Genomic DNA, 14,104 nt, shown 5'->3' with positions numbered 1-14,104 from the left:
TTCTTTTGTGATGTCAAGTGTTTGATTTGGGGGGGGGGTTTCAGACCAGAAAACCTCTGATTCTCACATGACATCAGTCACATGTCTGTGTCAGCATGACGTTAGCTTAGCTTAGCATGTTGACTGGAAGCAGGGGAAACAGCTGGCCAGTAAAGTTGATTCAGTATAGCAATAAAAGATCATAAAACAGTAAAAAAAACAAACCAACAAACAATAAAACATAAACAACAAAAGGCATTAAAAACACAGAGGTACTGACACTGGACAGCACTCGTCTGACGAATAAATGAGTCGTCAGCTCATTAGAGGCGGCGACGGAGAACGCAGATGGTGGGTCAGGTGGAAGATCACCTTTAGTCTAAAGTCAGGACTGAGTGTCGAGCGGTCGGCTTCTGGATGTCAATACAAGCACATGTTTCCCACTAAATGAGGTTTTTTTTTTACATTTCTGTGTTTGGATTAAACAAACAAGATGACTAAATGTTGAACTTCTCCTTTAATGTTTAGCCGCTGAAACAGATTGAAACTACAGACTTTGTGTTTACAGGGTGAAATGTTTGCAGCTCATCAAAACACTGACGGCATGAGAACGTCTCACGTTACAAATTCCTCTCTGACTTCTCAGAGAAAAACAGAACCGCGAGCCTCGGATGACGTCGACCCGCAGATGTCTGATCCTAAAAAACCCCATCTGTTCTAAATCATGTAGCCGTCGCTGAGCTTAGCTTTAACCCACAACACCAGCGTGTCCTCACCTTCCCCGGTCCACACTTTGTCCCGTCCAGCGGCGGACCTTTCTTGGTCTTACAGAAGAACGGGTTGTTGTAGTCGCTGCACCACAGCTGCTTGCAGGGGTCGTGGTTGGTGTACTGCAGACACACACACATATATATATATAAATGGTAAACGGATAAACAGCAACACAGAGACTAAACTAACGTTCACCCAGACGGCAGCAGAAGAACCACAGCAGTGTGGAAATCTGCTTATAAAATCCTCATAAAACTCCAGATTCTGACTCTTTAAATCCGAGCCAACCAGCCTTTAAACTCATTTCAGCATCGAGACGTCATCTCACTCAGACTGTTTGTTTAAAATGGATCCTGATGAACTTTTCTGAGTGACGTCATCAAATGTTTCTCGTGTAACGTCCGAGGAGATGAAACCCCAAAACACATCTTGACACGTCAGTCAGACTAAAAACATCAAATATTAAACTCCTGTTTCCGGCTGGAATATTTGGATGTGAGTAACAGACGGTGAAACTAAGGGGGACAATTCAATAATTAATCGTCATATCAACTCATTTTAGAGTTTATATTATCAGGAATCTTTTATTTTCTTTACTGCAGCGACCTGCTTCAGTGTTTCCTGTTTGGAGATATTTCTGGATTAATCCTAAAACAGGTTGAAATATTTGAGGACAGAAATTACTTGATAAGTTGATGTTCATTCATTATTTTTATATCATGTTTCTCTTCGAAAACAAAACAGAAAAATAATGACTTTTAAAGTAGCAGAAAGTGAAAACATGGTGGACACATTTTTTACCTCAAAGTTTCCTTAATTTTATTTTAAAACTGCAAAAAGAAATGAGATCTTATATGAGGAGGGAACCTTCTGCTGTTGTGCTGAAGGTTGAACAGAAGCTTTGATGTCTGCTGAACAGCCAATGACAGCAGGGCTTCTGGGAGGGTTGCACCGTAACTATTAGGCTACCGGGCCGCCCCAATTCTAGTTTTTTGTAATTTTATTTGTGATTTCATTGTTTTATATCGGTTGTGTCTGTTTTACGTGTTTTAACGTTGCTGCCCGGACGCTCCTGCAAAAGAGATTTTAATCTCAATGAGATTAAAATGAGTTAAGAGGTCAAAGATCTGGATACAGAAAGACAGGCAGACGTACCACGGTACAGATACTGTATCCAGGTCCAAAGTCAAAACGACACTGTTGGTCCATCGAGTACTGAAACCCCGGCAACTGGGGCTGAGCCGGCCAATCATGGTTGAACGGGTCGTCACGGAGACAGTCATACTTACTGCAGAGACAGAAACACAGACAGTTTGTTGGTGGACATACACTCATTCTGAGACAAAAGGAATTAAATTAACTGTAAAAGAAGTTTTATTTCTACAGTTCAGTTTCTGCTGCTTACAGTTAGGATGCTAATAATATTATTGCAGTAACCAGAACTCACTCCAGGTATTTGTGCAGTTCCCTCCAGCTGCACCGGGACCAGTGGTATCGATGGAAGGTGGCCTGAACCTGCGGAGACATGATGCTGCCCAACGGCACGTCGTCAGCACAGTCGTTCGCCTCACCGTCATGCTCCATCCCTAACCTGAGACACACACACACATCACACACGTTTCTGTATGTCCTTTAACAATAATCCACTCTGAGGTGTTCTGATGTAAGAGAATATACCTCAGTGAAAGTGAGTCTAGTCTGTCTCTACAACCGTGTTCACATGTTCAGAGAGGGTTAGTCTAACTGGTCAGTTAACTGCTGATGGAGTCTGAAACCACCAGAAAACACCGATAGGTAGTGATTGCAGGCACCGTCTGTTACTATTTTTAAGTGTCTGCCATTTTATTTGAGTGTACAACCACAATGGAGTTGGGAATAAAGCTTTCATAGTAAGCACATCAATTTTTTGTTAAAATCCAAAACTGTGATGCTTCAAAACACATAAATCAGCTGGTGATTAGATAGTTGATAAAATATTAATTTGTTAATGCTAATGCTAACAAAATGCTAACAGGCTACAAGATATAAAGGAAAACACAGTATAATTTATGGCTGTTATCATTTTGTGCTTCTTGTTACTGTTAATTGTTCTTAAATATGATTTTGTAAAGATGTAAAACTGTGTCTGAATACTCCCAGAGCCAACAAGTTTGAATTTATTGTAAGTGTGTGTGTGGTTGTGTGTCTCACACATGTCCTGTTTCGTGGGCAGCTACAAAAGCCGAAGAAAAACCGTCCTCGAAGACGAGGACGCAACTCCGATGCAAGTGACACATTCCTGTGACTGGAGCATAACCTGCAGACAGAGGTCAAAAGGTCAGATGTCAGAGGTCATCAGGGGTCAGAGACAGCAGAGGTGTGTTTGTGTCAGTAGTGGAAGAAGTAACAGAGGTACTGCAAGAAGTAGCAACCTTTTTCCTGGGCTGGTAGATTATGTTAGTGGTAGTAGTGCTTTTAGTATTAGAGGGCAACTCCTGTCTTACTAGTTACGTAGTGTTTTATAGTACTTTTAGTATTAGCGGTAGTATTAGCAGTAGTACCCTGCATACCAGAGGACTGAACTCCTGCCTGGTCAGGTAGATGGTGTTAGCAGTAGTAGTATATGTAGTATTAGCAGTAGTATTAGCAGTAGTACCCTGCATACCAGAGGACTGAACTCCTGCCTGGTCAGGTAGATGGTGTTAGCAGTAGTAGTATTTCTAGTATTAGCAGTAGTATTAGCAGTAGTACCCTGCATACCAGAGGGCCAAACTCCTGCCTGGTCAGGTAGATGGTGTTAGCAGTAGTAGTATATGTAGTATTAGCAGTAGTATTAGCAGTAGTACCCTGCATACCAGAGGACTGAACTCCTGCCTGGTCAGGTAGATGGTGTTAGCAGTAGTAGTATTTGTAGTATTAGCAGTAGTATTAGCAGTAGTAACCTGCATACCAGAGGGCCAAACTCCTGCCTGGTCAGGTAGATGGTGTTAGCAGTAGTAGTATATGTAGTATTAGCGGTAGTATTAGCAATAGTACCCTGCATACCAGAGGACTGACCTCCTGCCTGGTCAGGTAGATGGTGTTAGCAGTAGTAGTATTTGTAGTATTAGCGGTAGTATTAGCAGTAGTACCCTGCATACCAGAGGACTGACCTCCTGCCTGGTCAGGTAGATGGTGTTAGCAGTAGTAGTATATGTAGTATTAGCGGTAGTATTAGCAATAGTACCCTGCATACCAGAGGACTGAACTCCTGCCTGGTCAGGTAGATGGTGTTAGCAGTAGTAGTATTTGTAGTATTAGCGGTAGTATTAGCAGTAGTACCCTGCATACCAGAGGGCCAAACTCCTGCCTGGTCAGGTAGATGGTGTTAGCAGTAGTAGTATATGTAGTATTAGCGGTAGTATTAGCAGTAGTACCCTGCATACCAGAGGACTGAACTCCTGCCTGGTCAGGTAGATGGTGTTAGCAGTAGTAGTATTTGTAGTATTAGCGGTAGTATTAGCAGTAGTACCCTGCATACCAGAGGACTGAACTCCTGCCTGGTCAGGTAGATGGTGTTAGCAGTAGTAGTATTTGTAGTATTAGCGGTAGTATTAGCAGTAGTACCCTGCATACCAGAGGACTGAACTCCTGCCTGGTCAGGTAGATGGTGTTAGCAGTAGTAGTATATGTAGTATTAGCGGTAGTATTAGCAGTAGTACCCTGCATGCCAGAGGGGCCGAACTCCTGCCTGGTCAGGTAGATGGTGTTAGCAGTAGTAGTATATGTAGTATTAGCGGTAGTATTAGCAGTAGTACCCTGCATACCAGAGGACTGAACTCCTGCCTGGTCAGGTAGGTGGTGTTAGCAGTAGTAGTATTTGTAGTATTAGCGGTAGTATTAGCAGTAGTACCCTGCATACCAGAGGACTGAACTCCTGCCTGGTCAGGTAGATGGTGTTAGCAGTAGTAGTATATGTAGTATTAGCGGTAGTATTAGCAGTAGTACCCTGCATGCCAGAGGGGCCGAACTCCTGCCTGGTCAGGTAGATGGTGTTAGCAGTAGTAGTATATGTAGTATTAGCAGTAGTATTAGCAGTAGTACCCTGCATACCAGAGGACTGAACTCCTGCCTGGTCAGGTAGATGGTGTTAGCAGTAGTAGTATTTGTAGTATTAGCAGTAGTATTAGCAGTAGTACCCTGCATACCAGAGGACTGAACTCCTGCCTGGTCAGGTAGATGGTGTTAGCAGTAGTAGTATTTGTAGTATTAGCGGTAGTATTAGCAGTAGTACCCTGCATACCAGAGGACTGAACTCCTGCCTGGTCAGGTAGATGGTGTTAGCAGTAGTAGTATATGTAGTATTAGCGGTAGTATTAGCAGTAGTACCCTGCATGCCAGAGGGGCCGAACTCCTGCCTGGTCAGGTAGATGGTGTTAGCAGTAGTAGTATATGTAGTATTAGCAGTAGTATTAGCAGTAGTACCCTGCATGCCAGAGGACTGAACTCCTGCCTGGTCAGGTAGATGGTGTTAGCAGTAGTAGTATTTGTAGTATTAGCAGTAGTATTAGCAGTAGTACCCTGCATACCAGAGGACTGAACTCCTGCCTGGTCAGGTAGATGGTGTTAGCAGTAGTAGTATATGTAGTATTAGCGGTAGTATTAGCAGTAGTACCCTGCATACCAGAGGGCCGTACTCCTGCCTGGTCAGGTAGATGGTGTTAGCAGTAGTAGTATATGTAGTATTAGCGGTAGTATTAGCAGTAGTACCCTGCATGCCAGAGGGGCCGAACTCCTGCCTGGTCAGGTAGATGGTGTGGTCGTGCTGCTCGGCATGACTCTGCTCCCTCTGCTGGAGATACGACCAGCCACAAACGTTCTCCAGACTCTTCTGGGGATTCCCCACAGAGATCAGCTCCTGGGACTGACGGAGGGACACTGTTGAACATTAGGCCTGCTGTGTTTCGGATCCTCTTTAGTGGTGTTCATGCCCTCTGGGGGCACCCGTGCAGAGTTAACGGGTTTGAATATGATGTCTTGCACTCAGTTGTGTCTTCTGCTGGATTATGTTATCTTCACATGAACAATAAACAGCCTTTAACTCAGCACAAGGTCTGATTAGTGCTGAATCCATTCAGCACAGAAGTACCACAGAGAACGGACATCCAAAAGTATTTAAAACTCACCACATCAAATAATAATCTTTTAAATAACACACTGAAAAGTAAAGAAATATCAGCTCAGTTAAATTAATATGTGGCTGGAATCGAAATACTGCAGCAACACCACCTCCCTGACCTCTTTTATTTATCTGGACTTTAAAGTCAGACTTTTAAATAGTTAAGTGAGTTAACTATTGAATCAGGAGAAACAATATAAAGTTGTTTTCCTGTGAGACATATTGAGTTCAGTCCAAAGCTACATGATTCAAACTGAGAGCTAAAGTTTACCCACCGTTTATTTACAACTTCAACACTGCTTACATGTCATTTCTGGACACTCTGTGTGACATTGTTTTTTGGCAAAAAATTATAGATGACAAGATGTAAATGAGCTTTGAAAACTATCATGGAATGAGTTGTAAGTGAGGATGCTGCTTCATGTGTCCTTTACAGAAAAGTGTCCTGGCCAGAAGCAAGTCACGGGTTAGTACCTTTGTTGGAGACAACATGATGATTCTGACCAGAACGACGTTGATATTGGCTCCCAGTGAATGATCCTGGTAGATCTCGTTAACCTGGAACAGAGAGAGAGAGAGAGAGAGAGAAGCACTTTATTAACTGTAATGCTTGGAAGCAATCATTCACTTAATCTATCTGTCTAAATATTGAGAAATGCAAGAATCTAATATCAGCTTTACTCTCAGATGTCTGAGATCACATCTCCCAGAATCACTGCACAACTGTGGTTGAGTTGTGTCGTTACCATCATGGACCAGACTGTTTAACTAAATGTAGCACAAAAAGTAAGGAAATTAATGTTTGGTAGATTATTTCTTTGTTGTAACGATGCTTCTTGGCAATAAATCGTAAACCGTTGGAAAGCCTGTTTATTTAAATGGTGCCACATTTGTAAGGAACATGCATTTGTGGGATGAGCAGCAGAGCTGAGTATGTGGGTTGCGCCCATGAAAAATTTGCCAAATCTTCTCTGCCAATGCCAAACAGCTTATTCTGCCATTGACTCTTGTTTGGTGTTTGGTGGATTGGATGATTGAAGTTTGAAGAAACAAGACATATTGGCAATTTAACAATTTATTCATTTAACAAACAGGAGCCTCAGTAGCGTGTGGAAGAACCATACACAACCACAACAGCCTGGCACCTCCTCCTCATGCTGGTCACCAGCCTGGTCACACTCTGCTGTGGGATGGCGTCCCATTCATGCTGGTTGAAGAATGGGACGCCATCCCACAGCAGTGTGTGACCAGGCTGGTGACCAGCATGAGGAGGAGGTGCCAGGCTGTTGTGGCTGTGTATGGTTCAGTTATCAGAGTATCACTGTGTTCATGATGAGGAAGCTGGATCCTGGTGGTCGGACAGTCGAGCAGCTCTTTACTGTTGCAGGGTCCTGAAGTTGGACAATCCAGTCTACATGTGCTTTGTGAATTTGAAAATGATTATGAAGGCCAGAGTTCACCTTTCAGTAGCAGTTCACCAGATAAAACTAGGTAACTACTGCCTATCACTGAGGCACCATCATCATCTTCTACCACTCAATAAAGAATCGTGTGCATGTTTTTACTTACTATGTTCATCAGCGTCAGCAGATATTTCTGAATGTGGTCTCGGCCGTGGAACAGAAGAACAGAATAATCTACCGCTAACAGAACCTGGAGGAGGAGAAGAGAGGTTAAAAAGTTCAGTAAACACTCAGTTAACAGTTTGTTAATTTCTGTGATAAACAGTTAATTTACCTCGATGTTAAACAGTTCAGCCTCTTCGATGTAGCGTCGTTGTCGAGCTGAGTTGGATTTAGACCACGACACATTCTGCTTCAGGCTCCAAGACCCTAAAAGAGGACCTGGAGACAACAAAAGAATCATCTCAGTTATTTTTATAGTCCTACAGTGAGGTTAAAAAGATTTTTGTTTGTCATTGGAGTGATATAAATATAACGTATATTTATATAAAGCCTATAAATCACACACAAATACATCGATTTCTAAAATTTGCAGATTTTTAAGCATTATTTTTATTTTGGGCAGTGGTCGCCTAAACGTTAGAGAAACAAGCTTGTGACCGGAAGGTCTTTGGTTCAATCCCTGGACTGGCAGGATAACTCTGAGCACTGAGGTGCCCTTGAGCAAGGCTCTTAACCCCATCTGCTCCAGCTGTACTGGGCAGCTTTCAGGTGTTTAAATGTGTAACTGTGTGAATGTGATCTGGGCAATTCTGAAAAAGAAAGGCTTCCTCTCAGTGACCCTAACCTCGTAGAATCTTAACAGCCCTCAATAATAATCAAATACTGCCGTCCATTTTGTGTCCCTCATCATTTACACATCGGTTTAAAACCTGCTGAGTCGTCACCAGTGTTGGGCAGTAACCCGTACTTTCCCCGGTAATGAAGTCATTGTGAGAGATTACAATTTCCAAAACATTAATTATATTATAGTCACTCCTCCGAGTAACACTGCGTTAGTGCATTGCCAGAACGCAATTTGTCTTTTGTCCTTGGTAGGCTATCGTATGATGGCGTGTAGGCGTGGCAGGTCAGGGCAGGTCACGTTGGCTACTAGCCGAGAAACTAAACAAAGGATAGAGGATGGGAGAGGCATACTATCGACAGCTGGAAGTATTGTCATTATTTTGAGTTTGTCTCAGTCACAGATGCAAAGCACATTGTCGTCTGTTGTAAACTTTGCGTGAGTCACAAAAAGTTTTGCTTTCAACAGCAAAAAAATACAACATTTACTTTATGGAAGCATCCGATACGGCAGCACAGCAACGTGAAAAAACAGCGCTGACAGGCGGGCCTCTCTGTACTCCAGCTAACCAACAGAAACTGGATTTCAGAGCAGGACGCGGTGGTGAAGAGAGGTTAAGCGGACAAGATCTGAAGAAGCTCGTCGCTGGGTTTGTTTCCACCACAGCTGACATCTGGACAGCTAACAGCAAAAGCTTTCTGGGTGTAACAGTTCATTGGATCAACAGTTCCACTCTGGAGCACAACGAGGTCACCATAGCGTGTAAAACAATCAGAGGCATCTTATTGGTGCAGCGATAGAACAAATTCATTCATCATTTTGACTGCTTGGCAAACTTGTAGCTGCTGTGCATCAAATTTTGTCAAGGCCTTTAAAATATATCAGCCTGTTAATTCAGAGTCTGATTCTGAACTGGAAGAAGACAGCGATGAAGATGTGACTTTTACAGATCTCACAGAAGCCCTTTCCACTCTTCCCCATCATCACAGCTGTGCATTGCATACAATTAGCCTGATTTCGTCCAGCTGTGTATAGTCAACCACCAGCTGCATCAGAACGTGTGGAGGAAGTCAGCCACAGAAGGTTACTGGTGCCGTTATCCACAACGTTGAATTCCTTCTACGAGGGCGTTTCCAGAATCACTGAGATTCCCATCAACAAGTTGAACAGCCTGTGTCTCACGGGGGGGGGGGGTAACTGTTGTTATGGGACTTTATTACCAACCCTCAAAGTCCTGATGTCAAGGACACTTGCCTTGAAAGACAACCTCTTATGTATGACAGCCGGCATTGGGCCTATATTCCTAAACTTCTTATCTTTTTGCAAAATCTTTGAGCAGATTTGCTGCACTGCATCGTTCATGAACAGAGAGAACACATCTTACTGCATTATTTGTTTTTAGAGCAGTCAGTATATTATAAAAACAATAGCAGTCAAAAAAATGATATTCATCTTCACAGCAACAGAAGATTAAAACAAATAAAAGGGTCAATAAATAGCTAACAACAAAATTAAATCTATGGTATAGATCCCACATGGGAGGAAGGATGGTTTAGGTCTACAGTGAATAGCCTGCGTAAAAATAATTCAAATGACAAATTAAATAGTAATTAAACAATTATTGTTCCAATAAAGTGGATTCAGTTCTAAAAGGAGCCAAAAGGGATAAACAGGTTAAACGTTGTACGTTACCTCTGATACCAAGTAATAAGTAAAGTCATATCATTACTTCCTGAGTAACACTGGTCATCATGATCTGACGACAGACAGGAACAGATGTTTGCTTCTGTTGGTGAGTTTCAGCTGTAAATAAATCAGTTTGCGGGAAGCAGAACGAATCTCAGGGTCAAAGTCGTTTCACATTTAAGTGCCAACAGACAGATGAGCTGTGTTCTCATTGGCTGACAGAAACCAGACTGGTCCTGCTGGCGTCCCCTGCAGGCCGCAGCGTTCATAACAGCCTCAATATGGAAACTGAAGAACACACGTTAACTCCCCTATTTATCATTAATGTTTAGTGTTCATTATAACTTCTCCTATGAAGACATATTTACATTAATACATCAGTTTATACAGCAGCAACTTATATACAGTTATAGCTGTAATACATTGATAGACACTTATATCTGCTGACAGCTGCATCATAGTGAGTTATAAACCTGTTATTAACTCTTTATAGACTGTTATTGATACGTCATAGTGAGTTATAAACCTGTTATTAACTCTTTATAGACTGTTATTGATACGTCATAGTGAGTTATAAACCTGTTATTAACTCTTTATAGACTGTTATTGATACATCATAGTGAGTTATAAACCAGTTATTAACTCTTTATAGACTGTTATTGATACATCATAGTGAGTTATAAACCTGTTATTAACTCTTTATAGACTGTTATTGATACGTCATAGTGAGTTATAAACCTGTTATTAACTCTTTATAGACTGTTATTGATACGTCATAGTGAGTTATAAACCTGTTATTAACTCTTTATAGACTGTTATTGATACGTCATAGTGAGTTATAAACCTGTTATTAACTCTTTATAGACTGTTATTGATACGTCATAGTGAGTTATAAACCAATTAACTCTTTATAGACTGTTATTGATACGTCATAGTGAGTTATAAACCTGTTATTAACTCTTTATAGACTGTTATTGATACATCATAGTGAGTTATAAACCTGTTATTAACTCTTTATAGACTGTTATTGATACATCATAGTGAGTTATAAACCAATTAACTCTTTATAGACTGTTATTGATACGTCATAGTGAGTTATAAACCTGTTATTAACTCTTTATAGACTGTTATTGATACATCATAGTGAGTTATAAACCTGTTATTAACTCTTTATAGACTGTTATTGATACATCATAGTGAGTTATAAACCAGTTATTAACTCTTTATAGACTGTTATTGATACATCATAGTGAGTTATAAACCTGTTATTAACTCTTTATAGACTGTTATTGATACGTCATAGTGAGTTATAAACCAGTTATTAACTCTTTATAGACTGTTATTGATACATCATAGTGAGTTATAAACCTGTTATTAACTCTTTATAGACTGTTATTGATACGTCATAGTGAGTTATAAACCTGTTATTAACTCTTTATAGACTGTTATTGATACATCATAGTGAGTTATAAACCTGTTATTAACTCTTTATAGACTGTTATTGATACGTCATAGTGAGTTATAAACCTGTTATTAACTCTTTATAGACTGTTATTGATACATCATAGTGAGTTATAAACCTGTTATTAACTCTTTATAGACTGTTATTGATACGTCATAGTGAGTTATAAACCTGTTATTAACTCTTTATAGACTGTTATTGATACGTCATAGTGAGTTATAAACCAGTTATTAACTCTTTATAGACTGTTATTGATACGTCATAGTGAGTTATAAACCAGTTATTAACTCTTTATAGACTGTTATTGATACGTCATAGTGAGTTATAAACCTGTTATTAACTCTTTATAGACTGTTATTGATACGTCATAGTGAGTTATAAACCAGTTATTAACTCTTTATAGACTGTTATTGATACATCATAGTGAGTTATAAACCTGTTATTAACTCTTTATAGACTGTTATTGATACGTCATAGTGAGTTATAAACCTGTTATTAACTCTTTATAGACTGTTATTGATACGTCATAGTGAGTTATAAACCTGTTATTAACTCTTTATAGACTGTTATTGATACGTCATAGTGAGTTATAAACCTGTTATTAACTCTTTATAGACTGTTATTGATACGTCATAGTGAGTTATAAACCAGTTATTAACTCTTTATAGACTGTTATTGATACGTCATAGTGAGTTATAAACCAGTTATTAACTCTTTATAGACTGTTATTGATACATCATAGTGAGTTATAAACCTGTTATTAACTCTTTATAGACTGTTATTGATACATCATAGTGAGTTATAAACCTGTTATTAACTCTTTATAGACTGTTATTGATACGTCATAGTGAGTTATAAACCAGTTATTAACTCTTTATAGACTGTTATTGATACATCATAGTGAGTTATAAACCTGTTATTAACTCTTTATAGACTGTTATTGATACGTCATAGTGAGTTATAAACCTGTTATTAACTCTTTATAGACTGTTATTGATACATCATAATGAGTTATAAACCTGTTATTAACTCTTTATAGACTGTTATTGATACGTCATAGTGAGTTATAAACCTGTTATTAACTCTTTATAGACTGTTATTGATACGTCATAGTGAGTTATAAACCTGTTATTAACTCTTTATAGACTGTTATTGATACATCATAGTGAGTTATAAACCTGTTATTAACTCTTTATAGACTGTTATTGATACGTCATAGTGAGTTATAAACCTGTTATTAACTCTTTATAGACTGTTATTGATACATCATAATGAGTTATAAACCTGTTATTAACTCTTTATAGACTGTTATTGATACATCATAGTGAGTTATAAACCTGTTATTAACTCTTTATAGACTGTTATTGATACATCATAATGAGTTATAAACCTGTTATTAACTCTTTATAGACTGTTATTGAGACATCATAGTGAGTTATAAACCTGTTATTAACTCTTTATAGACTGTTATTGAGACATCATAGTGAGTTATAAACCTGTTATTAACTATTGATACATCATAGTGAGTTATAAACCTGTTATTAACTCTTTATAGACTGTTATTGATACATCATAGTGAGTTATAAACCTGTTATTAACTCTTCACAGACTGATTATTAACGATCAATAAGGGTCTTTGTTGCCTCAGGGGTTTCTTACATGAACTTTTGTAAACTCAGCAATAGTTTTAGTCCTGATCAGCTGATAACAGAAATAGATTTTTTCATCTTTAAGTCAGACATCTTTCCGTCCATCATGAGCCTTCAGCCTGCAGCAGAGTAGCTAGTTTTTACTTTAGCACTCAGTGCTGCTGAGAGCAGAGCAGCCGCTCAGCATCATGAAAACATGACAGGATGTTGTTTTTGAGATGAAACATGTCGTCCAGTCAACCTTCTGAACACACATGAAGCTTCAGTCTGATCTCCATCCAGATGTGGTCATCTGTCTGTGTTCACATTGTGTACTGATGCCCTCACTCTGTAAACAACAACACGTTTATCATCCAACATCTGTTTGGATCTGTTGAATCAGTTGTTAAGGAAATGACATCAGTGAACAGAAACAGACTCTCTGCTGCCGGAGGCTCCGTCTGAGGGGAACTGAGGTGAAAATAAAAGTCTCTCCTCATTGGCTGAAGCTGTTTGAAGACAAACGCATTTCAGGAGTCGGTGACTGAGAGGACGAACGATTCAGGAGCTGAACTATCCGTCATCTCTGAGCTCAAACCCCCACCTCCCAAACGCTGAACCGCTGAGACTCTGACTGCCACGTCGCAGCCTGCTCTGTGTGTGTGTGTGTGTGCGTGTGTGTGTGTGTGTGTGTGTGTGTGTGTGTCTGTTGTGAAGCTGCCATCAGCTCTGCCAAGTTTCCTGGAACAATTTTTCTGTTTTCAGTTTGATTCTTTCCTTCTGCAGATATATTGAAGGATTTTACACTGTAAAAAAAAAACCCCGCATGGTTCAGTTCAGTTCAGTGTTTGTTTACAACATGATTTCTATTATTTGTTTGTGATCAGAACCACACAACATTTAAATATGATTAAATATGTATACATGTGTTATAATTCAGACCTACCATGAGTCTAAATCATTACCACAAATTACAACACTATTACCTGATAAATATTTTTCAGCTTCTCATGAATAAGGTTCGATACGTATGAGATATTAATCATAACTATGAGATTATTTTTTTGTTTTTTTGTCTTTAATATTAATTCAATGACCTTCCTGCTGAACAGTTTATATGTTGTTTCATTTATCACAGTAACAGTTGAAGAGAAGGTCAGCGTCTGATAAAACTCTCAACTTGAAACTGAGTTC

The 14,104-nt window shown here is 39.5% G+C and overlaps 1 protein-coding gene and 1 long non-coding RNA gene across 3 annotated transcripts in view; one reads left to right on the top strand and one right to left on the bottom strand.

The window, feature by feature from the left end:
• Positions 1–6,691, top strand: part of LOC121910201 — a 10,800-nt gene extending 4,109 nt beyond the window's left edge. The window contains exons 2-3 of the long non-coding RNA XR_006099620.1: positions 2,963–3,106; positions 6,324–6,691. This is a non-coding gene — a long non-coding RNA (uncharacterized LOC121910201). The remainder of the gene's footprint in view (positions 1–2,962; positions 3,107–6,323) is intronic.
• The window catches only part of LOC121910200 (A disintegrin and metalloproteinase with thrombospondin motifs 2-like), a 44,103-nt gene that overhangs the window by 8,862 nt on the left and 21,137 nt on the right, over positions 1–14,104 (bottom strand). For both annotated transcript variants that reach the window (XM_042431292.1, XM_042431293.1), the window contains exons 4-11: positions 7,625–7,731; positions 7,457–7,540; positions 6,362–6,445; positions 5,479–5,632; positions 2,941–3,046; positions 2,198–2,341; positions 1,906–2,038; positions 756–869 (exon numbers count right to left, since the gene is read on the bottom strand). In XM_042431292.1, the coding sequence (XP_042287226.1) occupies positions 756–869; positions 1,906–2,038; positions 2,198–2,341; positions 2,941–3,046; positions 5,479–5,632; positions 6,362–6,445; positions 7,457–7,540; positions 7,625–7,731 (926 nt within the window). The remainder of the gene's footprint in view (positions 1–755; positions 870–1,905; positions 2,039–2,197; positions 2,342–2,940; positions 3,047–5,478; positions 5,633–6,361; positions 6,446–7,456; positions 7,541–7,624; positions 7,732–14,104) is intronic.

The sequence above is a fragment of the Thunnus maccoyii genome, chromosome 13 (assembly GCF_910596095.1).
Source record: "Thunnus maccoyii chromosome 13, fThuMac1.1, whole genome shotgun sequence".
NCBI classification, from domain to species: domain Eukaryota; kingdom Metazoa; phylum Chordata; class Actinopteri; order Scombriformes; family Scombridae; genus Thunnus; species Thunnus maccoyii.
The sequence above is the reverse complement of the archived record's forward strand: the minus strand, read 5'-3'. Positions and strand labels throughout refer to the sequence as shown.